Below are 27,995 nucleotides of genomic sequence, written 5' to 3' on the forward strand. Positions count from 1 at the left end.
TTCTACACACATCAGGAGCAGGTGAGACACCTCTACAGCCACAGGTGACAAGAGAGGTTAGCTCTGCGGCAGGCTACCGGCTGGATGGGGCAGGAAGCCTTCTGGAGTGATGCAAACGTGCCACCGTTTGATCCGGGTGCTGGCTGCATGGGTGCACCTTATTATATGCACACTAACCCTCAATGAAGACATGTGGAGTGGATTCTTAGGGCAGCGAAACTACTCTGTATGATACTGTGGTGGTGGATACATGCCATTAGATATTTGTCCGAACCCATAGAACACACAACACCAGAGTGAACCCTAATGTCAACTGTGGCCTTCAGTTAACATGAGTGTCTCACTATTGGCTCATCAACTGTAACAATGTTCCACGCTGATGCAGGATGTTAATAATAGGGGACATGTTGCGGGGGGGCGTGGGAACATCTACTTTCTGATGAATTTTTCTGTAAACTTAAAATTGCTCTAAAAACCAAATTGCATTATTATTATTATTATTATTTTTGAGACAGAGTCTCACTCTGTCACCCTGGGTAGAGTGCGGTGGCATCACCATAGCTCACTGCAGCCTCGAACTCCTGGGCTCAAGGGATCCTCCTGCCTCAGCCTCCCGAGTAGCTGGGACTACAGGCTAATTTTTCTATTTTTAGTAGAAACAGGGTCTCGCTCTTGCTCAGGCTCATCTCGAACTCCTGACCTCAAGCGATCCTCCCTCCTCGGCCTCACAGAGTGCTACAGGTATGCCCACCATGCCCAGCACTAAGTGTATTAATTTTTTAAAATCCAGAGAAACAGGTCAGGGCCGCTGCAGCAGCCCCAGATCCTGAGGCCCATGGGCTCCCTTTATGTTGCTGCTCTCTGCCATCCTTATCCTCAACGTCCAACTTCCAGTCGGTGCTCCAAGGTGTCTCCTCCCATCCAGGAGCACAGATCACATTTGCCTTCCAGTTGGCAAGGAGACAGAGAGGGGCTAGCCAAGGCACGCTCTGCCTCTGTGCGGGCACAGCCCAGCGGTGCACACGGACTCACGTCCCGCCTGCCAGAGCTGAGGTGCACGGCCCCACCTGGGTGCAGAGGAGGCTGGGAAATGGATCTTCAGCTGAGCCGCCACGTGCCCAAGCCCAAAGTCTAGTATTATGGAAGAACAGCAAGACAGACATTGGAGGCCAACAGACAGACGCTGTTACAGGTGGGGCTCAGGTGCGCTTGGTGCGTGTAGACAAGTCTGCAGGGTTTGGCTGTAGATAGGAGCAGTGACCTGGGGCAAGAGCAGGAGAGGCGTGTGTGGTTAGGAGCTGATGCTTTAGTGACAGGAGCTGGTGCAGCATGTTTACATGCTGGGACTGACCCAACAGGGACAGAAAATTTAGAGCTACAAAAAAAAAAAAAGAGGTGAGGCAGGGCAGGAGAGAAAGGCTTGGTGGGCTTCGGGGGCAGGGGCTGCACCTGGGTGGAGGGGCTGCCCACGGGGCTGGGACTGGGACGCAGGTTTCACTGTGGGGATACAGGAAGGAAATTCTCCTCTCGTGCTCTCTACCTGCTCCATTAAAGATGAAACAAAGTCCCCAGCCGAGAGTGCAGGGGCTGGGGAAAGTCAGTGAGGAAACTGCAAAACTCCCAAGGAGGGCTGGCCATCCCTGGGTCCACTGGAGGTTTGTGGTCATTAGTTTAAAGTGCTTCGCAGTGGTCTAGAGGGCAGAGGACCGCAAGGAGGACCACTCCACCAGAGCACGTCGTGCTACTTCTGGCAAGCCAGGGAGCCAGGCAGACGCTTGTAAGTGGCTGTGGGCGGCTGTGTGCCCTTAGACAGCGAAGAGGCTCTGGGACCTCTGGGGCCTTGGCCACACTCTACTCCCACATGTGACCCGCAGAGATGAATGGCCCAACCGTGGTGAGAGCCTAAGCTTGGTCTCACCAACAGTGTGGCAGCGACACTCAAGGGGCAGGCAGCAAGGCCTGCAGAGCAGGTGGGACGTGTGGGCTCCAGGGCTGTGGGGCTGGTCCTGGCGATCTCTTGCAGTGTGGGGCGTGGATGGAAGACACAGAGCTTGACACAGTGACAAAAGGCCTCCTTCATTTCCAGGTTTTATTTACCTGTTATAATTCTGATATTTATGTACATATATATATATACTTTTGTTTTTTGAAGAGGGCTCATTGACAGATCAAGCAAAGGCATATGGGGAGCCCAAACTGCTGGGCAGGGCACAGCAGTGCTGGGGGGACCAAGGTTTCCCTTTTTTTTTTTGTCTGTTTTTATTTTTCCTGGGATGGGTTCATCAAAGCTAATTGCTATAAAACCTAGAAACCACCTAGAGACTCAGACATCTGCCTACACACTAGTGGCATATGGGGTCAGGGCGAGGGTACAAACTCTCAAAATCACGGTGTATTTACATTCCCAAGGTGGGGTTCGGGAGGAGGCTGAGGAAGAAAACTGTTCAGACAACGGGGCAGGGTGGGCAGGGCTGCTGAGGGTCCTGGGGGATTGGCGGCAGCTGGGAGGGGCTGGCCTGTGAGCAGTGGTAGGAGGTGTGCCCACCCTGCACCCGGGCAGTGACAGAGGCCACTTGGATGTTGCATGGTGGGTACTGAAGGCAGCGTGTGTATGGAGCTCCTGAAAGCCAGCCGCAGGGTGGGGTGGGCGGCAGGAGGAGGGTGCTGACCTAGTGTGATTTGGGGGCGGGGACTCTAGGCTCTGCAGATGGCCTCCCCAGCACCCTCAGCCAGCTTGCTCAGCCCTTGTCCCAGTTGGAGCAGAGATGGCAAAGAAAAGGGAGCAGATGGCGGGGACACCGAATTCTGTCCGCAGTCCCAGCCAGACTGGCCAGGGAGTGGCTGAGGGTCAGGGGAGGTGCCAACCCTGGTCCTGGGGAGAGCCCACCATGTCTACCCCAGGCAGAGAGGGAGAAAGACGGTATCGCGGAGACCTTTCCAGGGCCACCCCACTTCTGCTCCCTGAAACCATGGCCCGTCTGCCCAGACAGGCTGGCAAGGCAGCACCCGAAGGCCCCTGACATGTAGGTGATCTGCCCCTGAGCTGAAGCAAAGCAGCGTGTGCCCAGGAAGGGGTGCAGCTGGATTTTGGCAATAAAGTGGGGACCAGGTGGCAAGAAGCGGCCTCTCCTCTGCCCCAACTCAGGCTTCCCATGGGCCTGTTGGAGAGAGAGAGGGGCCTCGACCCCAAGGTCAGGGGCACAGCACAGGCCCCGCCTTGCCTGGCTGGACTCCACTATTCTAGGGCCACGGCAGGGTTGATGGGGGAGGTGGCCCCTGAGCTATCGTTGCCCCCTGCCGCCTCCTTCTCCTTCTTGCCGCTGTACTGGCCAATGAAGGAGCCATCCTCGTTGAACTGCACATCCACGCTGCCCCCATAATCAGCCAGGCTGTCGTCACTGCCCAGGGGCTTGATGTCTCCGTTGAGAGATGGCTGGCTGCTGCCAAAGGCCTTCTCCTCGTTGTCACTGCAGAGGCAGAGGTGGGGTATGGTGAGGGGATGAGGCAGATTTCCACGTGCCCTCCATTTGCTCTGAGTGTGTGCAGGGAAGAGCAGCCCTGACCACTCTAGCAGGTGGCTCTGGGGTCTTGTCCTTGACACACGCCTGAGAGGGCCAACCTGGGCATTCGCAGGGTCCTGATGACTGGGCAAGAGCCAGTGGGTGCTCGGCCTGGGGGTTTACGGGGCCTGGCTCCTTGCCTGGTCCCCTGGCACCGTGTATGTGAGCCTGACAGGGACACCACTCCAGCTGTCAGCTCTTGTGGTGCCTGCTGTCTGGGGCCTCCCTCAGGGAGAGGAGCTGGGAAGGTGACAGGCAAGCCCAGAAGCTGGGATGTCAGTGTGGGGAGGAGGGGCTGGGGTGTGTTAGCTTCTCCCTGAAATGAGGGTGCCGGGCCAGAGGGCTGGGAATGAGTCCTGTCGGAGCCCCAGCAACCAGGGGACAATGGCGCTCCCAGGCGCACGCTGTGCGTAGGGGGTCCCTGCCGTTGGGATCTGACGTCCACCTCCACCGCCCTTGCCTTACCTCTCCAGGGACCTGAAGTCACCCAGCAGCACAGAGAAGAGAGAAAGAGAGGGTCAGGTGTGAGAGTGAGGGTGCAGCCAGGTGCCGGCACCTGTCTCTGCCCCACTCACCTGTACTCGCCAAACGTCTCGTCTTTCATGGGTCGGGCCTCAGAGTCCACCTGGGTGTCCTCCTTGTCCTTCACTGCAGACACACAGACAGGCCGGCTTCCACCCCCCTGTGCTCTGAAGTGGCCCTGGCCTGGGAGGAAGAGCCCTGGCGCCCTGCCCGCCCCCAGCACGCCATGCTGCCCGGCCACCCTCCCCCGGCGCAGCAGTCACCTGAGTACTTGCCCCCCTTGCTGCGCTTGATGAAGCAGAAGATGAGCAGGATGAGCAGCAACAGGACCACGGCACTGACGAAGCCGATGAACCAGCCCTCCGTGGCGAAGCCCGCGGCAGGGAGGCGCACGCGGCCTATGGGAGGGCAGGAAGGACACGGCAGCCCTGGGTGAGCCGCTGCCTGGTGAAGGGACCGCTGCCCTCTGGGGCCGCGCCTGAGGCCTGGGCGGTGGTGGCCATGGCAGGGACAGAGCGAAGCGGACCCGTGCCTCACCAGTGCCGTTGGTCTTCACGACCATCCTGTGCAGCAGCTCCCGCTCCCTCAGCAGGTGGATCTCGTAGTCGGTGTCGGGTTGCAGGTCCCACTGCGTGTAGGAGCTCTGGTTGTAGCTGACGTACTGCGCGAGATAAGCGCCCCCCTTCTCTTCTGCACGGGCGACAGGGCAGTGGCGGGGTGAGGGCAGTGCTGGGTAGCCCCGGCCCAGAGCCCCCTTCCACACCCCACCCAGGGGCCCCTTCGTGCTCACCTCCTAAGGCTTTGAACCGGATGTGGAACCGGAAGTTGCACTGGCCCTCCTTGGGAACCCAGGAGACGACACTGTAGTTTTCACCCGCCATGGCAGAGATGTTGCCGAAATCCGGGATCCCTGGGGGCCGCGGGAGTCAGGGGAGTATGTGGGACCCGCCAAGCAGCCCAAGGCTCACCCTCCTGGGCCACCTGCCGGCCAGGCACTCCCTCCCACTCACCAGACAAGGCCATGGTGCCTCCTTCCCGCACAATGGCCTCGCCAGGGCCCTCCTTTGTGGTGGCCTGAAGCTGGAAGCGGTACCGCAGGTTGGGGCTGAGGTTGGTCAGGTTGTGCGTCCGAAGCTCAGGGTCCGGAAGGTCGAAGGACAGCTGCTCCTTGCCCGCCTCATCCACTGTGGGGATGGGCAGGGGTTGGCTTGGGCTGCCAGCTCTGGCTCCCCCCAAGTCACACCCTCCTCCCTGCCACCGCTACACGCACAGGGGTGGTAGGAGAGCACGTAGCCGGTGAGCACGCCGTTGTGGCTGAGTGGGGGCTGCCAGTGCAGCAGCAGGCTGGTGTCCGACTGGCACTCCAGGTGCAACGCCTCAGGGTGGCCAGGCACTGCAGGACACAGACACTGGCAGGTAGGTCCTTGCCCAGGCCGGGGAGGAGGGGTGGGAGGCAGAGGCGTGGGGTGAAAGACTCACCTCCCTCTGGGGTGCTGAACGTGAACTCGCTGGCAGGCCCCAGTCCTCGCCCATTGAAGGCCTGCACCTCCAGGTGGTAGGAGCTGTAGGGCCGCAGGCCACCAAGGATGACGCTGGTGGTGTTGGCAGGCACCACCACATGGCCCTTGTGGACGTGCCTCTTGCTGTGCTTCCTCTGACTGCCCTCCCACCAGTATGTCACCTGCACAGGTGGACAGGAGACCTCGTAGGGTCAGAAGGCATCTAGCAGGGACCCCCAGTGCACACACCCCATCGCCCTTGACAGGGGCCCTTTCCTCCCAACCCCAGGCTTCCAGGAGAGCCCCCAATCCTGTAACTTCACCCGGTGATCACCCCAACCCCAGCTCGCATGCCTTGGGCCCTTACATTGTATCCCCGGAGGTGGCCCTTGACCTGGGCCAGGTCCACAGGCCACCACCTGACCAGCACAGTGCTCGAGTTGAGGATCTGGACACCTTCCAGCTCGGGGCTCACCTGCGGGTCTGGAAACAGCCAGGGACTTGCAGAGGGCCCACGCGGAGCCCTCCCACATGGGGAAGATGGCCCTGGGTGCTACATGGGGGAGTCTGATGAGGAGTAGCGCGTTTGCATGGCCTGGAGAGCTATCCCTGGACTGCTTATTAGTTGCGAAGGTGAAAATAGTAACTTAGAGGAGAAACCAGAAAAAGCCTTGACAGGGCGGTTAAGGTTAAGGTCTGGTAATGGCCCCGACTCGAGGACAGCAGAGAAGCAGAGTGACTAGATGTTTGTACTGGACCCCTGTAGCGCAGGGAGGAAGTGCTGCAAATGACATCGTTGGTTGACGCCATTGGAATATCAGTTGCCAATTACAGAATTGTATCAGTGGGAAGTGTCCGGAATGTCATATCACTCTGGTTACGTAAGAGAACATTCTTATTCATAGGAAATGTGCACCCAAGTATTGGGAGCTGGGGACCAGCATGGTGGTGGGCAGTAGGCCACACATGCACACACAGTGACATGCAGGTGGACTCCACCAGATACTCACAGTCCTCCCCAGAGTAGCCGATGGTGACCTGGGGCTCGGGACCTTTGCCCTGGCTGTTGACGGCCTGGACTTTGATTTCATAGGGCACAAAGGTGGACGTGTTGGACACCACCAGGAATGGGTCGCTCACTATCTGCTCCTGCCAGATCCCCCGTGTCCCCTGAGGGCGCCACTGCACACGATACTGAACCTGGGGGGCATTCCAGTCCATCCACCGGAGCGGCTGGAGGGAGGTGGCAGAAGAGGAGCTGGTTGGCCAAGAGCATAAGCCTTCTGCAACCCACCCCCAGCCCAGACTTGCATCCCCAGCCACTGGCCTCATCCTTAGCACAGCCAAAGGGGAGCAGCAAACACCTGGGGCCTGGCCTCCTGTCCAGGGCAAGCTCAGCCCAGGGCCTCTCACCTTCCACGTAATGACCATATTGTTGGTCTCATTCCCTTCCCCCTTCACGTCCACAGGGTTCTTCTCTGGGGCTGGAAAGTAACATATTAGCACATCAGTGCTGCAGACAGGGGCCAGCAGCCCCAGGGAACCCCGCTGCCCCCAGCTCCCCCAGAAATTTCAAAGCAGAGGCACTTGGGCACAGCCCAGGGCCCTGGGGACTGAGGCCCCCTTCCAGGTGGCATGGGAGTGGGCACCACACTGGCTTACCTGCCTCAGGCGTGACCACAGTCTCAGAGGCCGGGCTGGGCTCCCCAGGGCCATATTTGTTGATGGCAGTAACCCTAAAGGTGTAGTGGACATAGGGCGACAGCTTGAGGGTGGTAGAGGTCTGGTTCCCTGGCACCTTGCCCAGACTGTACCATTTCTCAGGTGCCATTTCCTTGTCCTCAAATTCAATGTCATACTCTGCCAAGAAGTGAACCAGGAATGCAATCATCGGCATGTGGCTTAAGGGAAGGGCCGTGGGGTTGCTGGGTACAAGCCCGGCTCTCCCTAAGCACCCCAAACATAAGCACATGCCAAGCGAGGGGAGGCCCTGGGTGGGGGGGTAACGGGGTGGTGCCATGCTCGGGCCTCTTACTCTCGATGGGGGCATTGTGGTCTTCGGCGGGGCTCCAGGACAGGCGCACCTGGCTCTGCTTCAGCAGGTGGAGGTCAGACAGCTCCAGCTGGGGCACCGGCCCAGGGCTCCCTGAGGGCCACGGAGGGTGGATTCTCTGACCCCTTGAGAGCCACACCCACCACCCGCCAGCTCGAAAGGGCCCAGAAGTACAAGCCTGGGCCCCCGACATCCCAGGACCCCATCCTAGGACTCACCCACCACCAGGAGCTGCGCCCTGCTCTCCACCACATCCAGCTCGGTGCTGGCCACGCAGCTGTAGTTGCCCTGGTCGCTGTAGTCCAGGCTGCGGATGACCAGGTGCCCATCCTCTATGAAGTACCTGGGGAGAGGGCCATGTTCGCCCTTGGGCTCCCTGCAGACCGAGCACTTCCCTCCCCTGCCCTCCCTCTCCTGCCAGAACCTTCCCCTCAAAGCACGGACGCTCCCCTATGGATGAGGCCAAGAGGTCTGGCCTTCCAGCTTTTCTCACTCTGCCCTTCCATCAAGCCTAGCTTGGGGCTAGGCCCTCACTTGTCACTGTCCCCAAGCTCCTGGAGGTCTCGACCATCCCCACGCCAGCTGATGGTGGGCTGCAAAGAGGGGTCAAAGGAGGCCTGGCACGTGAATGTCACCCTCGAGCCTTTCTTCTCAATTGCGCTCCGGGGCCCCTGTGTGATCTGAGTTGCATCTGAGGGCAAGGTAGGGAAGGGTCAGGGTCACTCCAGAGATCCTGAACCTCCCTCCCAGAGGCACTGCCAGTCACATGGTTGAAGTCATCTGACCTTTAACCTGCAGGTTAGCCATGATAGTCACATTGTTTTGGTCATTGGCAGCCTGGCAGAAGTAGTGTCCTGTGTCATTGGCCTGGAGGTCTCGGATGCCGAGGGTCCCATTGGCATAGGGGAAGAAGCGTTCATCCTGAAGCACTGTCATCCCTTCTTCATCCAGCCTGGAGTGAGCAGGGCAGGCCTGGCTCAGGCCAACTGGGATCCCCAGGACAGATGATGGCTTAGAGGCCTCCCCACCAGGATGGGGCACTCACCACTGGACACTGGGCACAGGGGCTCCGAAGGCCTTGCACAGAAGGTAGGCAGTGCTGCCCTCGACTGCCATGTATGTCTGATTGTCACTAGTCAGGATCTTGGCCGGCAGCTCTGGGGGAAAAACGGCAGGACTCAGGGCCACGATCGTGACAGAAGCCAGTGACTCTCCATTTGGTGTCCTCAGGCCCCCAGGAACCCTGCACATCTTGCTGTGCCACTCCCACCTCTGGCCCCCACCAGGTTGAGTCCCTCTCTGCCTTCAGACACAGATGTGTCTCCAATCCCAGCCGTCCAAGTTTTACCAATGATTCAAGGCCAAAATGACAATCTGTCTCTTCCCAAAAGCCTTTCTGGCCCAGCCCCCAGTGTCCCCTGGGGCTCATGTCCAGGGTGAGCCTCCATGTGTCATGGCTGCTGGCTGAGTGGCTGTGGAGGCCTTCCCAGTGGGCTGCCACTCACGGACGACGTAGATGTAGGCATTAGCCAGCAGGAGCCCATGCTGGTTGCGGGCCTCGCACTGGGTCACCATCGTGTCACTGGGCTGCACGTTGCTCAGGATCAGGGCGCCACGCTGGATCTGGTACTTCTGGTCCTTGGCCAGCTCTGTGCATACAGCAGGAGGCCCATGGGCCCAGGCAGAGAACTGAGCTGTGCGGAGGCCCCACCCCCCTTCCTCCCCCACAGTGCCAGGGGCTCACCACACTCGCTGCCCTGCCTGAGGCCCTGCTCACCCTCCACGGGGATCCCGTTGATTCTCCAGGTGACCTCTGGTTGGGGCCTGCCCTGGACTTGGCAGTCTAGGCGGGCAGTCTCTCCTGGTCCATACAGATGGCTCTGGGGCCTGTGCAGCCAGTACGGGGCCGCTGTGAGGAACAGGAGAACTGTCCTGAGCCCACAGCCTGCAGCCAGTTGTTGCCCCCCACACAGACCCTGCTCTCCCCGTGACAGCGGGCATTGCAGGCCACCATCCCGGGAGGTCATTCTGGGGAGCCTGTGGCAACTGGGGGAGGATGTGCCTGGCAGAGCCACCATACCCTCCACGGTGACATAGTAGGCGTGCCGGGCACTGCCCAGCGAGTTCTCAGCCAGGCAGAGGTACTCGCCGTCATCCTCCTCGCCCACGTTCAGCAGCTGCAGGGTCTTGTTGTGGTTCTGGTAGGTGACGCGCTCGGCCGGCATGGGGCCACTGGGGCGCAGCCACTGGATGGTGGGTGTGGGGCTGCAGCAGGGCCATGGTGCAGGGAGGCCAAAGGAGGAGGGCCGAGGGGAGACAGGACAAGGCTGCTCAGCCCAGCCCCCTTTGGCACCCCCACAGAGGCCTGAGCCCCTGCTGGGCCCCTCTCACCTCCCATCCTGGGTGCCCAGACTCACAAGCCCTCAGCAATGCACTCCAGGACCAAAGGCTGGCCCTGCAAGGCCACCAGGTGGCTGCTGGAGTTGGTGGGGAAGAGCAGGCGTGGCTTCCTGTCAATCATGCTGTTGGCTGCGTGGGGTGGGGAGGGGGAGGAGTGGGTGGCTGGCCCACTCCTCCCTCCCCACCCATGGAATCACAAGGCCAGGTGGCTCTGCACACCCCAGTAAGCCCCTGGGGCCTCAGTGTCCTCCCCTGTTAAACAACGTGCCCTAGCTCTGCTCTGGCCACCTGGGAAGGGGCCTGGGTGGGCTCAAGGCGGGAGCCAAGCCGTTCTTGAGGAAGACCAGGGTTGTCCAATCTGCTGTGGGTGAAAAGAGCCAGGGAGGGGGTGTCAGGGCCCTTGAGACTCACTGGCCTTGACCCGGAGGTCGATGGGCTCCTTCTGAATGATGGTGCGCGTGCCCGGGAAGTGGGCGTGGCAGATGTAGTCCGAGTGGTTGTCTGAGGTGAGCACGTTGGCGAAGTACAGGTTGCCATTCTGGCCCATTGTTACCCGCTCGTCCTGTTTGATGTGCAAGATCTCTGTGGGAGACAGGGAGGCAGCGGTCCGGACCCCCGCCCAGGAAGACATCCCCATGACTCCCAGGCGTCAGCCCTCGCCGGCACCCACTGCTGTTCATCCAGTAGATCCGAAGCGGCTCTGCGCTGGGTGGAGGGTGGCAAGGCAGGATCACGGACTCCCCTTCCTCCACTTCGACAGGTTTCACTGTCTCCTTTGGCCACTTGGGGGCACCTAGAAGGGACAGAGAGGCTGGCACTCTCCTCTCAATCAAGGCAGTGCAGGGCAGGAGGAGGAGGGCTATACTGGGGAAGGACCAGCAGGTGAGGGGTCAGGCCAGGAGGAAGTCCACATGAAGGGAGGCAGCGACTCTGGGTCCTTTCTGGGCTCATGGCAGAGACTGGCACTCCGCGGGAGGGACCGGGTGAGCAGGAGGCTAGGCGGCCCGGAAGGGTTAACCCTGCACAGTTCTCAGCTGTCCCTGCCCGCCCAGGGAGGATGGGTGGGGGAGGCTGAGGTGTAGCGCTGGGGGAGGGGAGCTGCAGACGAATGCTGGAGTCACAGACCATTCCATCATCCTGACACGGAAACCATGGCAATGGTTCCCAAGGTAACGGCAGGGGTGGGGAGGGGAGAGGAGAGCGCTCAGGAGGCAGAAAGCTCGGGGAGGATGGAACGGAGGGAAAACCCCAGGGAAAGGGCGACACAGAGATGTTGGAAGCCAGTGGAGGTGGCGAGGGAGCAAGGGACAGCAGGAGAGAGGAGGGAGGCAGCAGAGACGGAGGGGAAAAGCTGAGGCAAGATGAGCCAGATAAACACGGGAGATGGACAGAGATGGCCTGAAAGTGGTGAAGGAAATGAGACAGAAACACAAGCCACCAAGCCCAAGGCCGGGCAGTGACTCAGACAGGACACACGCCATTCAGCCCTGGGCCCAGCAGCAGCTCCCAGGAAGGCACTGGCAAAGCCCAAGGGAGCACAGGGGACAGGAGACTGGACAACTCACAGTGCAGAGGAGAGAGGGTGGGGAAGGAGGACACCGCGGGGGAAGAGGCCGGGCCAGGCGCTGGCAGGACACCCAGACCCTTAACACACTAAACAACCAGCTGCGGGACAGCGGCTTCCAGCTGGACTCCCACAGGAGCTCCCGGGACCTGTCTGAGGGACCGCCCATGTGCCCAGGCCCTCCCTGGCCCCTGCAGGGCGTCGCACCCTCGGCCATGAGCTGGATCTCGTGGGACAGGGCGGTGCCCAGCTTATTGCTGGCAAAACAGCGATAGATGCCCTGGAATCTCTGGGCAAAGTTGCTGTTGTTGCCCGTGATAGTGAAGGAGCCAGAATGAGGTGACTGGTGCACGGTCACACCCAGCTCTTCCTTGGGTTTGAAGTGGACACCGTCCTTCGTCCAGCGGAACCTGTGGGCAGAAAAAGGCTCAGAGGCCAAGGTCCTAGAGGGCCAGAGCAGGCCCAAGGCAAGAGTGTGAGCAGCTGGAGGCCTCAGGGGATGGGCGGGGAGCAGCTGGGTGCAGAAGTTTGGTGGCCCAGGGAGGCGTGAGGGCTGGAGGCTAAGGTCGCAGAGGCCACTCACTGCACTTCGGGTTTGCCGCTGGCCTCACACTTGAGGCTGATGTCATCTGTGGGAAAGACCACCAGACGCCGTGGAGACTGTTCCGTGATGACAGGTGGCTCCATTACTGGGGATAGGATGGGGAGAGTGGTGGTGAGGATGGTGCCTCCCACCATGAGGGAAGCAGAAGCTCGTGAGACACAAAGAGATGGAGAGAGAAAGGGACACACACAAAATGTAAAAAGAGACAGGGACAGAGAGAAGACAGCAAGAAACATCACAAAGGCAGATGCCTGAGAGAGAGAGAGAGACAAAGGTGTGAAAGAAAGAAGAGAAAGGCGACAAAAGCCAAAGACACAGAAACTAAGGACAAACCCATGTTGGAGAGAGAGGGGACCAGAGATAAGGACAGAGGCGATACAAAGACAGTCCCACATAGGTGACAGAGAGGCTGAGAGGAGCCTCTGACACAGGGACCCAAGAGCACAGGGCACATGGCCCCTCCCGTGACTTACCATGGTGTCCCTCATCTGAGCAGTCCCAGGCAGCAGGGAGAGAAGGAGAGAAACTCTGAGAGGCAGCACCCCCGCCCCGGGGAAGAGAAGGCGGGAGAGGAGGCTAAGGTGGCGACAACAAGGGGCACGTGCTGGGCTGGAACAGTGGCAGGTGCCCAGGGAGAAGGGTAGAGGCACAAGGCAGTAGTCCAGGCGGACGCAGCTCCAACGGGCAGGGAGAGAGAAATTCTTGCCTTTAACAAGGAGCGTCCTTGCAGCTCCCTGGCAGGGCCTGGTAGGGCCTGCAGAACTGACCCCACTCAGGCCAGGAGGCCCTGCAAGGCTGGGAGGCAGACAGCCCCCAGCCAGGGCACCCTCCCTGGCTCCTGCCCACTTCCCTCCTAATGCAATTAGCACAGCTCAGTGTTTTCAATTACCCATGGCCTTCAGAGCCCTGTGCCCCTCCCCCTCAAAACTCTCCCAAAGGCCCCGCTGCTGCATCTGAGTCTTCACAGCCTGCAGGGCTGGCGCCAGCCCTCCTTCCCTCCCCTCCTTCCTCCCAACTAGCAACCAAGCTCCCTGGGGCAGAGGCCAGAGGGCCGGTCCCAGCCCCAGGACTCAGACCACACTGGCCAGGGGTGCTGGGAGGCAGGCAGGCAGGGAGGGAGGGGGAAAGGGAGGGAAGTGAGTCGCCTCTGAAAGCTTTGTCTCTGCAGAAAACCTCGGTGTAAAGCCCCTGGGAAGAAGGAGCAGGCTTCCTGGGGACACTGCACAGGGCCCTGAGTTGGGGGTGGGGGGGGGACCAGTGTAGGCAGCCCAAGAGCAAGAGACAGGGACAGGGATGACAGGGTGGGGAAAACCAACTAGGTGAAAGAAGCAGGAAAGAGGCAAAGGGGCTGGGGTGGCTGGGAAGGGACAGATGGAGGGCAGCTTCTGGCAGGGAGGCGCCCGGCTGTCTCATAGCAGGGTCAATACGAGTGCTGGTCAGTGCCCAGGGCAGTCTTGGCACTGCCATGGTGTTTGGCCTAGAGCTATCCCCACACCCAACTTCCTCTACACAGAATGCACTACTTGCATGTCAGTGGATGATGTTGTATTATACATCCACCTGTGTCCTCTGTGGCTAAAAACCTCACTGTGTGTGTTTCTGCTCATGTGGCCTCTCGGTGTCTTTGCCCCTTTCCTGTCTCTATGCCTGGCAGGATACAGATGTCTGGCTCCTCTGCGTCTACCTGTGAGTGAGTGTCCACATGCACCTGTGGCAGGGGAGTCTGCCTGGGCGTGACTATAGGGACCTTCAAGTATGTCTCTAAGGGGCATCCCAACCTTTGTCCCGTCAGCCCCTCTTCACCCCCTCCACACCCTTGCTGCCCCTGATGCCAGGTGCCTCTGTCCTATTCCTGGCACAGTGTTCCCCACCCCTAGCCCCCAGCTCGTCTCTCAGTGACACCGTCCTCCCCCATGTCCAGGCTCAGAGACAAAGGTGGCAAGGTGAGGTGAGGGGAGGGACTGGAGCCTGGCCTCAAGAAGCCCTGTGAAATGCCCCCTCACAAAGCCCAACAGCCCCTTAGAGCAGTGTCTTTACAAGTCTTACTCACGCTCAAGAGAAAACATCACTGTAACACACCCCCACATGCAAACACGTACTCACATCCAGCGCCACCCACACATGCACACAGCCCGCTACGGTCCAACGTCACAGTCAAATGCCTCAGCCCTTCACAAACCCCGACTCAAGTAATAGCCATAGCGACTCACAGACTTACCCATACAGGAAGTTGAAACCACATTCGTGAAGATCCATGCTCTTAGTCCATCACAACCACACACATTCACACACACAAGGACAGTCTTTCCAACTCACAAGCATACACAAATAAGTTCAGTCACAACGCTATAGCTATACTCCCAGACAACCACATACCTGCCTGTGGCCTCCCCCTACAAGTGTGACAGTCATAGACACATGCTCCAGCAGCCCCGCCCCCATCCCCACCAAATAACCCCACAGGTCAGAAAGCACCCAGAAGGCTGCTGGGCTGGGGCCGGGTGTCTCAGTTCAGAGACAGGGCTACCAAGGGCCCAGGATTGCCCAAGTAAGAAATAGGGGCAAGACTCGAATCCAGACCTTTGCACAAGCTAGCTGAAGACTGGGGACAGCCTCAGTCTCCTGTCCGCCACAGCCCTGGGGTGTGGAGTGGAAGCGTGAGTGGGAGTGGGGTTGGCCGGGCAAGGCAGGAGTGTAGAGGTGGCTCAAGGCCTCAGGCCCTGCGGTGGTTGCGCTGTCCGCGGTGCTGAAACCTCCAGCCACTAGTCCTGGCCCTGTCTGTGGTGCTGACACACCCCATGCCTTCGACCCTGCCCCTCTCTCCAGAGGTACTCACCGTCGGGGTACCTCCTGCCCTCCCCATGCCCAGGAGAGCCGGGTGCGGGATGAGGGTTCAGAACAGGGAGAAGGCGAGGAGGCTACTCACATTCCTCGGGGATCTGGATGAGGAGGCAGGGGCTGCAGAGGAGCAGAGGCCACACGTACCGCAGCGCCACGACCATCTTCCTGCTGGCGCTGGCGGCTCAGCGCGGCACAGCCGGCCGGCTTGGCTCAGCCGAGGGAAGCGGGCTGGTGGGCGGCCTGGGGCGGAAGCTGGGGTGGGGGCACTGGGAGAAGAGAGAGGGGAAGGTGGGGGTGGAGAGAGGAGAGAAGGAAGGATGTTAGCGACTAACATCTGGGCGCGCCGGACCTGGCCCCGCCCCCAGCCCCGCCCCCGCCGCCGGCTTCCCGTCCCTCCTTCCACCCCTATCCTGGCAGGGCCCCTGGGTTGCCTTTTATTCCCTCTCTATTCCCTGCCAGCTGCTTCCCCAGCACCAACTTGTTGCCCCATCAGCTGCCCAGTGCATGCCACAGGCCACTCTGCACGGCACCTCCATGTGCCTGTGAGCAGGCATCCGTGGGCATCCGTGTAGATGCGGATCTGCACGTGGGCAGTGAGCCAGGCACGCTGGAGTTTACGCGCCGTGTGTGCACGCACAGGCGCACTTGCATGCGTCTTCTCTGGGAGGGTGCACTCAGCAGTGGCTGTGTGCTGGCATGTGTGTCTGGAGGAGTCGATACATGGGTCTGCTAGCTGCCTGTGTGTCTTGTATTTCGGTGTGACTCTGTGGGGGCGAGTCCCTGTGTCTACTATCTCCGTGTGCACACACAAGCACGGTGTGCACGCTTATGTAGATAAGAACTCTCCTTGTACTCCCATTGCTATGGCTTTCAGAGCCACTTGATCCTGGGTGCTGTGGGGCCTAAAGAGCTGACGGGGGCTTGGGGAGCAGAGTAGAGAACAGTTTCAGGACGAGAAAGAATGGAGAAAGAAGCCTTCCCTCAGAATTGGTGGGACAAAGAGCGGAAAGGAGGAAAACACCTCCCTGCTGCCCCTCAGTCCTCTGGGGGGCAATAGAGGTGACCGTGGCCTCCTCCCTTCCAGATGCTCCAGGCCAGGGTCAGGGCAGGGGTCAGGGAAAGCTCTGGGACATTTCCCAAGACAAGGTTTCTGACACCTCTCAAGCACCTTACAGTCCCAGCTTTTAAGCCATTTTCTGAGTCAACTGCTATCTGTGTCCACCCCAAGCCCAAGCAACACCAGCAATGCCCACGGCCCACCTGTGTGCAAGGGGGCCTCAAAGAATGAGGGTCCTGGAGAGGGGACTCCCCTGACAATGACAAGAAGAAACAGACTCCCAATTAGACAGACCACATGGATTCCAAAAGGGAAAGGGCATGAGAAAGAGGCAAGGGGTCGAGGTGCAGGAGAGGCAAGAAGGGGCACTGGTGGGTGACCAAGACCATGGAGGCTGGAGCCCCAGACCAGATGCCCCCACTCCATCCATACCGGGTATGCCCCCTGTGCCCAGCTAGGACCTTATCACAGGGGGACCAAGCCTCACACAGAACGCTGAAGGCTGGGCAGAGAAGCCTGGTGTGCTGTGCTAACGCACCTGCGTTCTATCAGGAGCCACAAATTAATTTTGTGAGGGAGTGACCAAGCAGAGTGGGGACTGCAGCAGATCACGTGGCGGAGAGCAGCAGTCAGCGTGGAGCTCTCAGAGGCCCCCACCCAAAGCTGGAGAGAGGGGTGGGGAGGCACAGGGAGGGTCAGCATGACCAGCCTGGAGGGTAGGAAGTAGCAAATGGTTGCAAGAGGTGAGCTGGGGCCCAGAAGGGAGGAGCCACAGTGGATCTGCTCTGCCCCCACCTTCCTCAACAAAGCCAGTTCGATCAGGGCAGGCCCCAGGCGGCAGTGGCCTCAACTTCAAGGCCTGTAGGAAGCAGTGGGGGACTCAGATCAGAGAGCAGGCGATCAAACAGCAGCCTTGGAAGCTTTGAGCACTGGTCTTAGGAGGGGGAGGGGAGGAAGACTGGAGCAAAGGGGAAGCTCAAAAAAGGACCCTCCTGCCTGGGGGGGCTCCGGTGCTCTATTGAAACGGTGGTTTCTGCCATGCCAGTTCCTCTATTTGTCCTCCAAATCAAGATTCCCGGAATGCTGTTTGGCATGTATACCCAGGCAGTACACACAGGGTACATACAATATCCCTGACCCTCTGGTCCCCATTCTCTCCCCCATCCCAGCCCCAGCTTCACTCCCCACAGCCTCACATCAAACCTCTCTTTGGTCCCCTGGTACTTGCTACCCAGCCAGCCACCACCCTGGGCACTCAGAGATAGGCAGAAAGGACCCAGAAGGTGACAGGCCCGACAGCCGGGAGAGGGCTCTGGCTCTTCCCCTCCCACTGCCGCGGGGTCTCTGATCTGCCCCATTCCTCAAGCAATTACAGAGCAAGCGCTAAGGTTGTCATCTCAGCAGGCGCCTACTCCCATCAGTGCCACGGAGGGCAAGGAAACAGAGACGGGGAGAGCTCCACAGACGGAGCCAAGGCCGGTCTGCCAAGGGGTGACAGACAGAGCGAGAAAGAGGCAGGAGGGAGCAGGGGAGGCTGAGAAGTGGGGCTGGGAACAGGAGACAAAGACAGGCATTGGAAGACCGTGATAACCAAGATGGAAACTGTTAGGGAGCTTGAGAAATCCAGAAACAGAGCCCCAGGTGGCTGGAAAGGGAGACAAGAGGAAAAGGAGTACAAAGGCTGAGAGCCAGCCACAGAAAGCACAGCTGAGAAATGGCAGAAAGAGCGAGAAGAGTGAGGGGCGGGGGTGGGCGGGTGCGCGTGCGTGCAGGCTGCCTGCGCAACAACATCCTTGTCCCTGGGGGGTGTGCCAGGCAAGGGGCGGGGGAGTAGGGAAGAGGAGCCTGGGTCGGTGGGGGGCTTCCCAGGCTTAGAGGTCAGGCCGGACTGAGAGGAGGGCGGAGAGACATACAGAGGTGGAGCAGCTGTGAGCTGGAGCCAGAGACACCAACAAAGCCCTCGGTGACAGCGGCAAGGCCCCACCCACTTGTGGCACTGGGGTAAGAGGACAACCATAAGACAAGATGAATGACCTGCTGCTGGCTGCCCCATGCCATGCCAGGGAACAGGTGGAGGTCCCTGCGGCAGGGAGGGATGGGGGAAGGACAAACACCCAGGGAATCGCAGTGGATCCTTCCAAGGTTGCTACTAGCACAGAGTAGGCACCACAGAGAGCATGTGTGCCCATGTGCGTGCGTGCACATGCACTGTGTACACTGGCCGCTGTGCTGAGGGGTGCAGGACAGAGGTGGGGCTGCTCCTGAGTGGGTCCAGCTCCAAACCCACGCTGACCAGGTGTGAGGGCCTCACACACTGCACTGGACGGGCAGGGAGACAGGGCACTGAGGGGACAAGGCCAGGGAGATGAGGGCAGGCCACCTGGCCTACAGAGGAGCCCCACCCCTGCCCCTTGAGCTGCCCCTGGGCCCCACAGGGAGTCCTCTCCTCTCCTCTGCACCAGCATTGTCTGACCATTGTCTGACCAGAAACAGGTTGCCAGGGAGGGCAGGGAGGTGGTGGAGCCTGGCTGAGACCTGGGTGGCTACTTCCCTCCCTGAATGTCCAAGAGCACCCTGAGCATGCACACTGCACACACTCCTGCGGCTCCCGGGCTCTGCCTGGGTTCTTCTCAAAGGACAAGCAACAGGAGGCCCTTCAAGAGAGAAGCAAAAGATCTCCTGGCCCTCCTGCCCATCCACTGCGGATGGCAGCGCCTGCTAATCGGGAGGCCAGAGTGGGGTTGCAGGTGGGGGCTCAGCACCCAGGTACATGGGAGGGTCAAAGTGCGGGTGCCAGGTCCATGCACTTGTAGGCTGGGGGGCTGTGTGTATATGAGGGTGTGGGTGTCACCTACACCCCAGACACTGTGTCCCTTTAAGGCTCCCCATCGCCCTGCCCCCCAGGCTGTGGCAGGCGGGTTTCTATGGTGATGGAGCCCAACTCCCTGGCTAGCAGAGGTGGGGGAAGGCTTGCTGTATCCTACTGGCTTATTTAGATAATACGACAAAGATGCTGTTCCAGGGAGCCCCCACAGGTACCTGGGGAACCACAAGTCTTAAAGGACTACTGCATAGTCCTCTGCACTGCCCACCTCACCCCTCCCTAATGGGGGGACCTCCAGAGAGTGCACCTCAGCCCCTCAGCAGCATGAGGCTTCGGTCTCCAAGGCAACTACAGCTTACCTGTAAGGGACCATTCTCCTTAAAAGATGGGGAAGAAAAGGACAGAGCTTAACCTTTTGTGGGGGAGCAGGGAGGATGGTCACAATTCTCACCTTCAGCCAGCCCGGCTCCACCCCAGGATCTCAGTCAGCTGCGCTCACTGTTAAATAAACTCGTGGGTCACACTGACCACACACCGGAACTCTTCAAAACACACTTACAGACATCGACTGTGTAATCCTTAGCATTCCCCCATGAAGGAGGTGCTAGCCATCATTATTCCTATTTTACAGAGGAGGAAACTGAGGCTCAGAGGACTGTGTCCAAGGTCAAAGAGCTGGCGCTGGCACTCACCAGGGGTGGCGTTCTAGATGGGGTGGAGGCTCCCAAAGCTGCCAAAGTCAACTCTGGGGTCAGCTGGCCTCTCTGAGACTCTGGCATCCGGACATGTGTGCCTGCTTGGGTTCCCAGGGGACCAGGGACCATTGTGCCCTGGGGAAGGGCCTGTTTGCCAGGCAGATGGCAGACAAACATGGGGGCAGGGAGCAAACTCTTGGGAGGGAGGCCACGCAGAAGCAGGATGTGACCAACATCATATCTCAGCACAGAGCAGGAACCTGACCCCTAACAAACCGTCTCATCCGGCTAGGGTCCCCACGGCCTGAGGCTCTGTGGGACTTTACGTGATGCTCCCCCCAATCCAAGTACTTAGTCCAAGAGAAGGCAAACTCCTTTCCCTGCTGGGCTTGGGCACATGCCGGGTCTCTTGCCCCCCCACCCTTGCTATCCGGAATCCAGAATCTTGGTGCACTCTGACCCCTTTCTTGCAACACAGAGGCTTCAGCTGCCTGGAAGGCTCCTCTCTCCAGTCAGAACTTAGCTGAAGGAGAGACTGTAGCCCGGCAGGAGAAGGGCTCACTGGCTGCCCGGTGGAGCAGGGGCCAAGGCTCCGGCTCCCAGACCCCTAGAAAGCCAGAGAAATGAGGCAGTAATAGGGCCCATCCCAGGCGCCAGGCCTCCTCAGGACCAGAGCCCTAGAGGGGGCTTCAGGGACAATGTGCATCAGGTTGGGGGGTCCCTGGGGCTATGGGACTACAGAACAGGTAGGCAGTGGAGAGAGGGAGGGAGCTGGGCCCTGGCCTGAGCCTTGGGGTTTGCTGCTTAGACCAGCAGGCCTGGGCCACCTGGCCCAAGTGTGTTGGTGTTGGGGTAGGGGGCCTGGAAACAGCTCAGATGCTACCAGGCCCCACAGGCCCCCTCAGGCTCCCCACTCCCAAAGGGTTAAAGGGCAGAGGGGGGCACAGGAAGCCTGGGGGTGGACAATGGAGCCTCTGTCTTCCCTAGGGCCTCAGCATTCCTTAGGCATGAAGCAGACAGCTGGGGGAGGGGGCCAAAGGGAACACCCCCCTCCACTGAAGCCACAAGCCTGGGTTGGCCAGAGGCTCTGTCCTCCGCATAGCTCTGCATCCAGCCACTGCAGCCACCACCCTCAGCCACACCCCTTCCCAGCACAGGCCCTGTTGGGGCACGTGAAGAAGTCTGTGTGCGCGCTCTCTCGTGGACACACACACGGATGTATACATGCAACCACACACATGACTTTCACCCAGGCGAACAGGAATACTGGACGTTACACACACACATGCAAATACACACATGCAACCAGATATATGAGCTCCACATATGCAAATAAGAATACTAGAAGCCACACACACCCACACTCAAAGTCCCCCCAGCAACCCAACTATCCCACGCAAACGTCCAGACTGGGGCTGCCCTGTCCCCACACCTGCCTGACACTGGATCCTTTAGACCAGAGTGGTAGAGAGGGAGCGGGCGCCTGAGGACTCAGTCCCCTTCAAGCTCCACCCTCAGACTGACATTGAGTAGGAGGGGCTCAGAAGTCTCCCTTGGCCAAGTGCATAAAGCCCAGGATGCTGGCACCCTCCCGCCCCACCGGATTCCTGGTCCACACCATGCCCCTGCTAGGTTTAGGGGCCAGAGCCCGGCAGGAGCTGCTGAGCGGTGAGACAGTGGCTAGGCACTCCCTCTGCAGCTTTCCAACCTGGAGGGAACACAGAAGGTCCAAGGCAAGCTCCTGAGGCCTTGGGTAGGGGCCCTGGACAAAGAAAAGCTGCAGACCCTCCTGCGAAGGGCCTCCCACCCTGGCCCGCTCTTCCCTCTCTCTCCAATGGCAGCCTTTAGGAAGCCTGCGACCTCCACCACTGCTCATCTGCCTGGCGGCCACCAGGCACCCCCATCCACCCTCCAGGTTGGACAAGGCCCCCACGGGGGGTCTGGGCCCAACCCAAAGGCCTGGAGCTCAGATGAGTGCGCTGAGTGGCTGCTGAATGGGGCACAACCTCAAGCTGTCAGGGGGAGGCAGGGGCAGCCTTGGGGAGGTGGGGACAGGAGCAGAGAGATGGAAGACAGACAAAAGCAAGTGGAGCTGGAGCAGTGGGCCAAGGCCCAGGGAGGGCAGGAGGGGCGTGCACCGCCCCCACCCCACAAGCTCCACTGAGCAGGAAGGGGAAAGGGATGGTCTGGGGGATAGGGAGAACTGGGAGGCTGCCGAGGAGAGGGCAAGGGGGAAGAAGCAGGAGAAGGGGGTGTCTAGGATGGGCCAATCAGAGCAAGGGGGAGACAGAAAGCTTTTGGGGGTGGGGGCTGCTGAGGGCCATTCCAGAGGGCCCCGCCCCAGGATCTAACCCCAGCCTTCCCAGTCATAGCAGCAGGGGCACCGCAAAGACAACAGTCTATGGGACCCTAGAGCAAGTGTCTAAAGCACAGGGCGGGGCCCCTACTTACCCTGCAGAGCAGGGGATGGGCTGGCACCCCCGTGTGCCCCCATCCTGGCAGGCCCCTGCACAGGACCTCACATCGACTCCATGCCCTCCTCTGGAACATGCCCTCCTGGAGCCTGGTCCAGCACCACAGGCGGTGATGAGTGACTGGAGTGGCTGGGCTGGGTCACTCTGCAAGGCCACATCACCCTCATGCCCAGACGAGTGCCCAGTTGCAGCCATTTCAAGTGGTACCAGGGACCATTTGCCTTGAAAGGGACCTTGGAGATCAGTGAGTCTGCCCCTCATTGCACAGCTGACTGTGTCCCAAGCCACTGGGCTGGGGAATGGCCAATATGGCACATGGGGCTGCCTCCTTGCCCCTTGCCAGCCAGCCTTGGCCAAGTGCGTGCCATAGAAGACACCACACCCCAGTGTGGACCTGTGGACCTGTGCCAACTGGGGGCACAGCCCAGGCACCCTGTGCACCGGAGGAGCCCATGGACCAGGCCCCTCCTCACTGACTCTGCTTCCCTTTTCCCTTCAGAGAACCACGAGAAAATAAAATAGAAAGAAAATGAGCCCACACTCCATGCGGTCAAGGACAGGGTTGGTCCAGTTTGTTATTGGTTCTTCCATGGGCAGCTGGAGCCTAGCCCAAACGGGCACTGGCCGTGAGCAGCCACCTGCAAATGACTGCCCACGGGCTGCTGAGCCCCTATGCAGGGGACCCTGCCTCCAGGTGCTGACTGTCCTGGTGCTGAGCAGGGAACTGGGGGAGGGGCCTTTCAGGAGATGGCGGCTGCTGAGCAGGGGTTTCCCTCTCCGTGATCAGATCACCAGACTCTTAATTTCTTTTGTTCTTTCCTGTATATTTCAGGTGTACTACACACACAGTAAGATGTGTTACTTTTGGGATTACACATACACAAACATAAATAAATATGGAGAGGCAGAGAGGCACTGGAGTGCAGCAAAGAGAAATGGCCAGGAGCCAGGGAGGTGGGGAGGTCCCCGTCCCAGTCCCACCCATCCCAGCCCTGCTACGAACTCGAACTCCCCAAGTGGCCACAGTCAAGTCCCCAAAGGCCCAAGATCTCGCAGGTACGCACATGCGGATGCTGCATGGGCGGGTGCTGTGCCAGGTGAGAGGCCAGGCCAGGCAGAGTCCCACTGCCTGCCCCAGCCACCTCGCAGGGGACAAGAAAGATGGGGCTTGGCAGCAGTTCCAGGGAAGAAGGGCTGGCTGGGCTTATTCACCATCAGGACCACATGAGTCAGCAGAGATGGCACGGGACTGCCCAGAAGCCCCTGCCCTCCAGGTGGCGTCACCCAGGAGCAGGGCATCTACCTAATGGGGGAGGGGGGTGCCAGGTCCCCACTCCTTGGGGCGATGGCCCTAGGCCTGCCCCGCTGAGATAGGCAGGGATGGGCAGGGGTCCAGATACCCTGTTGGGAGCAGCGGGCTGTACTAAGTGTTCTTTGCAATCCCTGCCAACCAAGAGACCCCAAAAATCTAACCTAGAAAGGAGGGAATGGAATCACAGACCCCTCCCATAACTGAACAGAGATAGGAGACATGGCAATGGGCAAAAGACCTTGCAGCAGGCAGGGACAGGGCCCCAGACATCTTGCTTTTCAGAAGTCCCTAGCCCTGAGCCAATGAAGCCCTCCCTCCCTCACCCCTACCTGATAGACCCACATTCGACACCCATGTGCACAGGAGGCACATCAGTGGGTGCCCAAACCGAGTTCACCCAGTGCACCCTTCATTGGCCACAGAGCCCCTGAAAACAGGCTCCAGATGCACCCGGCGCCTCCAGAGAGAGGACTCTGGTTCTGCCGCAGGCTTTGAGGGGAGCTCCCGTGGAGCCCAGGCTGGGGTGTGGAAAGAAGGGGGAGAACAAAGCCCCCCTAACCTAGAGGTGGGGGGACAGGCAGCGCCCAGCCCTGGTCCCTCCCCTTCCCCCATTGCAGGGGCGGCTTAGCCCAATCGCCACCCCCCACGCTGGCGGCCGGGTTTTCAGCCAAACAGGGCTCCCCACTAGGGAAGAGGGGCAGCCACGCCCAGGGCCACACCCCAAGGCTGTCGACCCTGGAGCACTGGGCCCCATCTCTCTTTCTCGCACACGCACACACGCACAGGGACACGCCGACTTCAGCCCCCACTCGCCCGCGCAGACCCTGCCTGACCCCCCGGTGCCCCTCCCCAGGTCAGCATTTAGGGTGCCGCCCGGGTACCCCTTACCTATCAGGCTGCAGCAGGCGCCTGGCCTCCTTCCCCACCCCGCTCCCGTCCGCGGTGCCCCGAGCCTGGAGCCCAGCATGAGTGGGGCTCCGGCCGCAACGCCGGTGACCGCGGGCTGGACCGGGCTGCGCTGTCCGGTCTGCCGCCCGGGGCAGGGCTGGGGAGGAGGCGCAAGGGGTCGCCGCCACAGCCGGGGCGCCAGGGCCGGCCAGCCCGCCTTACCTGCGCTGCGGCCGCTGCTCTAGCTGCCCGCCCAGTCTCCGCGCACGCCGGCCTCGGACCCGCCGCCCGAGTGCGTCTGCGGTGCTGCTGCAGCGGCGGCGGCGGTGGCGGGGCGGGGCGGGGAGGGCGGGCGCGGAGGGGAGGGGGAGGGGAGCGGAGAGAGGCGGAGGAGGGAGCAGTGAGATCACCTCGCGGCCGCCGGCCCCGCCCCGCCGCGCCCTACCCCCTAGCCCCTGCCGATCCTGGCCGCCGCGCCGGGTGCGGGTTGGGCACCGCCCCGGTGGTCCGCTCCAGGAGCTCAGTGGGACCCCCGCCCGCAGCCGGAGGTTCCCGGCCCGGGAGTGTCCCCAGCCCAACCACTGGGGAGCCCCCGCCGCCGTGGAGGCTCGGAGCGGCAACCGCGGGCGGGAGTGCTCCCGCGGGCCTGGGGCCGGCCGTGGAGAGGAGTCGGGTGGGGAAACAGCTTCTCCCCCAGTCCCCGCCTGGCCCTCTAGGGCGCCGGCCAACGATGGGCACCCATCTGCAACGCGGTCCGGGCCGCGCCCTGGTGTCGTGGGTTTGGTCGCCCCCTCCGGCGCCCGCGACACCCAGAGCAGGACTCCCCCGTCCCTGAGCCCGTCCCCGAATGCCTCCCCTCCCTGGCGCCCGGTCCGGGTCCTTCGGGAGGGTCGCGCGGGCCTCGATCCCCAGCCCTGGGGGAGGCGCAGCGGAGCGCGGGATCCTGCACACCCCAGAGCCCGGGCGGGCGGCGGGGCGAGAGCTGAGCCCAGGGATGAGAGGGTCGTTGAGAGGGTGTCCCGCGAGCTGCCACCCCCAACTCCCAGTTATTCCTCCAATCCCCCTCCTCCAGCCAGGTGTCGTATTTCTTTGTCCTGGAGATTGGCCTCCTCCGACCTATCCCGCTGGCCCCATCCCGCTGGCCCCGCTCTCCCAGTCTCCCCCATAGCCCTGCACGGTAAACGTCGGTCAGGAGGGAGCACCTCCCCAGCGTCCCCTCCTAGGCTCATGGCCGTGACCTCCGAGGGGAGGTGAGATGGAGGGGGGCAAGAATTCCGGAGCCAGCCAGCTGGCCGCAGCCTCAGGGCAAGGAAGGCCTAGGGCCCAGATGGCAGATTGCAGCCCTGGTGGCCACGGTATTTTTATGGGCATGCCTGTTGCCCAGTGAAGCATCCCAGGGGCCCTCAACACAGCCTCCCAAAGACCCTCCTCCAAGAGGTGCATTGCTCTCCTCCAGAAGGCCCACATGGAGGGCCCTGGCATCTTGGCCTGGGTACCCACCCTCATTAGACCACCTTGTGCCAGCTTCGGTTCCCCTGGAAGGGGAGGCTTGGGGTGGCCCCACCTGCCCCCAGAGAGGGTCTGGATGCGATTTTTCTAGGGGCCTCTCGCAGGAGAATGGACAAGCCTAGGAGCCTGAGTGAAGGGCTGCCAGAATGGGGGTGCTGGCAGGGCTCTTGAAGTGGTCTAGCATCTTCAGGAGACAGTAGAGGAAACTGAGTCCACCTGAGTCACAAGGCCAGTGGCCCCATGAGCTGGGTGGAGAAGGGGGCTATTTTCCATGAAGCACTGAGCTGTGGTAGGCTTCCTGCCCCCGCTGATCTGGGCTCTGATAGGCCTGGGCAGAGCTGGCGCTGGCCTCTCTCCTCCCCAGCTGCTGCCTCCACTTGCGCTCTGGAGTTCCTGGCCTTTCCCCGAGCCCCACCTCTTTCCAGTCTCCTACCTAATCTAGGGTTTGACGCTGGTCACCAAGAGGACACTAACAGGGTGAAGTGAGAAGGGAATGCGCTCCTGCTAATGCACAATGATGGGTCTGGTCTCCACTTATTATAGTAGTAAAATCGTAGTTGCTGTCATGACACCAAATCACATGCAGCAAGCATGGCCACGAACCCGCCACCGTTGTGCTTCATGCACATTTATCTTGTACACCAACCTGGGGCGGGCCGTCTGAGCATGGGCCCCATGTTGCAGATGAGGAATGGGGCCAGCAAGCACACCTACGGAGAGTCTCTTTCTCTCCTTAGCGCCCATCCGCACATGCTCCCAGGACGGAGGCTCTGTTGTTACCCTCGTTCTCCAGGTGACAGGCCTCACTGTGAAGTAGGCACTATTATTGCCCCCATTTCACGGGGGAGGGAACTGAACTTCAGAGGGGTCAAGCGCCTTACCCAAGATCACTCAGAGGTAAATGGTAGAACTAGGATCTGAACTCCCTCTGCTTGACTGTGACAGCCATTCTCTCACGTGGGAGCATCGAGGTGGAGTGGCCAATGGGAGCAAGAGCGGGAGGGCGAGAGGACTGTAGGCGAGCAAGTCCCAGGCGAAGCAGGAGGGATGGCCCTGAGCAAGAGGTGACCATCCCCCCATGGTCACGCACTAGCTATGTGGGGTGGGCGCACTGGACCGGCAAATGGCTGTGTCTTGCCCTTCAACGTCAAGTGCTTCCCATAGCCTCTGCAGTTTGGTCACTCTGCTCCCTGTGACCCACCCTTCATAGGCACAGTCAACTGCCCAAGGGAAGCCCCGAGGGTCTGGCCAGACCTCCAGACAAGGGGCCACATGAAGGGGAGGGAGTTGCAGGAGGCAGCGGGCAGGGGGCAGGAAGGAAGTGGCAGGGAGCAGGGTGGGCATTGGGCCTGACACATCCTTCTCTATTCTTCTCTTTTCAATCTGTCTGTGTCTTCATAGCTTAGGTGTAGCTCTTGGAAACAGTATATGGCTGGATTTTGGTTTGATCCAGTCTAACAATTCTTGTCTTTTTAAAAAATCAGCTTTATTGAAGTATAATTTATATACAATAAAATTTGCCCTTTTGAGTGTAAATGTCGTGTACCCACGACCAAAATCAAAGTGTAGGACATTTCCATCACCTCCCAAGTTCCTTCACGGCCACTTGCAGCCAAGTACGCCCTCCACCCCCAGCCCCTGGCCACCAGTGATCCGATTTCTGTCTTTTCTAGAATGCATGACAAATGGAACCATACAATGTGTATTCTCTTGTCTGTCTTTCCCGCAACACAGCTTTGCCGCTCCTCCGTGCTGAGTGCGCGTGTGCGTGTCAGTAGTGTTCCTTTTCACTGCTGAGTAGTGCTCCGCGGTTCATGTGTGTCACTCTGTTCTGCCATTCATGCGCTGAAGGACAGCGGGTCGTTTACAGTTTTCGGTGACGACGATGTAGCTGCTGTGAACATTTGCGTCCCGGCTGCTCGGCCATGCTGCAAACTTGCCTTCACCCGTCTTTCACACGGAGTCAGTCACATCCGTGACAACTGCCGCTCTATTGGGATGTATTCAGCCAATTATTATGTGCTTTCCATTTGTCGTTCAGCCCCAGTTTCTCTCCCCCACCCCCACTTTACATAAGCGAAGGCTCAGGGCAGGAGGCAGGAAGGCCTCTATTGATCAGAAACAAAAAGGGACTTTGTACAGGGACTCGGATGCTTACACAGCCGCTAGATGGGCCAGAGCAGTGGGACCTGC

General features: G+C 60.2%; 2 protein-coding genes across 5 annotated transcripts; one reads left to right on the forward strand and one right to left on the reverse strand.

Annotated features, from left to right (window-relative positions):
• Positions 1 to 2,074: 2,074 nt before the first annotated feature.
• L1CAM (L1 cell adhesion molecule) lies at positions 2,075 to 24,622 on the reverse strand. Of its 4 annotated transcripts, XM_012662033.1 has the most exons (29): positions 24,516 to 24,622; positions 15,129 to 15,309; positions 12,676 to 12,690; positions 12,182 to 12,287; positions 11,806 to 12,008; positions 10,705 to 10,827; positions 10,446 to 10,616; positions 10,052 to 10,163; positions 9,715 to 9,899; positions 9,412 to 9,543; positions 9,140 to 9,283; positions 8,680 to 8,791; positions 8,420 to 8,586; positions 8,169 to 8,325; positions 7,853 to 7,977; positions 7,617 to 7,727; positions 7,244 to 7,441; positions 6,995 to 7,065; positions 6,592 to 6,814; positions 5,949 to 6,064; positions 5,562 to 5,763; positions 5,353 to 5,475; positions 5,093 to 5,266; positions 4,873 to 4,992; positions 4,620 to 4,772; positions 4,346 to 4,480; positions 4,136 to 4,208; positions 4,026 to 4,037; positions 2,075 to 3,467 (listed from the first exon to the last, which is right to left on the reverse strand). In XM_012662033.1, the coding sequence occupies exons 2-29, from the start codon at positions 15,202 to 15,204 to the stop codon at positions 3,236 to 3,238; spliced, it is 3,771 nt and encodes a 1,256-aa protein (XP_012517487.1). In that variant the 5' UTR covers positions 15,205 to 15,309; positions 24,516 to 24,622; the 3' UTR covers positions 2,075 to 3,235. The 4 variants fall into 4 exon arrangements, with proteins under 4 accessions (XP_012517487.1, XP_012517488.1, XP_012517489.1 ...); XM_012662034.1 differs by lacking the exon at positions 24,516 to 24,622 and having other exon boundaries at positions 15,129 to 15,400; XM_012662035.1 differs by lacking the exons at positions 4,026 to 4,037; positions 24,516 to 24,622.
• On the forward strand, positions 21,239 to 26,619 carry LOC105824510 (collagen alpha-1(III) chain-like). Its single transcript, XM_012661961.1, is given in 6 exon segments — positions 21,239 to 21,287; positions 23,828 to 23,970; positions 24,191 to 24,335; positions 24,338 to 24,585; positions 24,810 to 24,966; positions 26,540 to 26,619. Coding segments are annotated over 6 exon segments (822 nt in total).
• Positions 26,620 to 27,995: the final 1,376 nt, after the last annotated feature.

Source organism: Propithecus coquereli, unplaced genomic scaffold (assembly GCF_000956105.1).
Source record: "Propithecus coquereli isolate 6110/MARCELLA unplaced genomic scaffold, Pcoq_1.0 Scaffold748, whole genome shotgun sequence".
NCBI classification, from domain to species: Eukaryota; Metazoa; Chordata; class Mammalia; order Primates; family Indriidae; genus Propithecus; species Propithecus coquereli.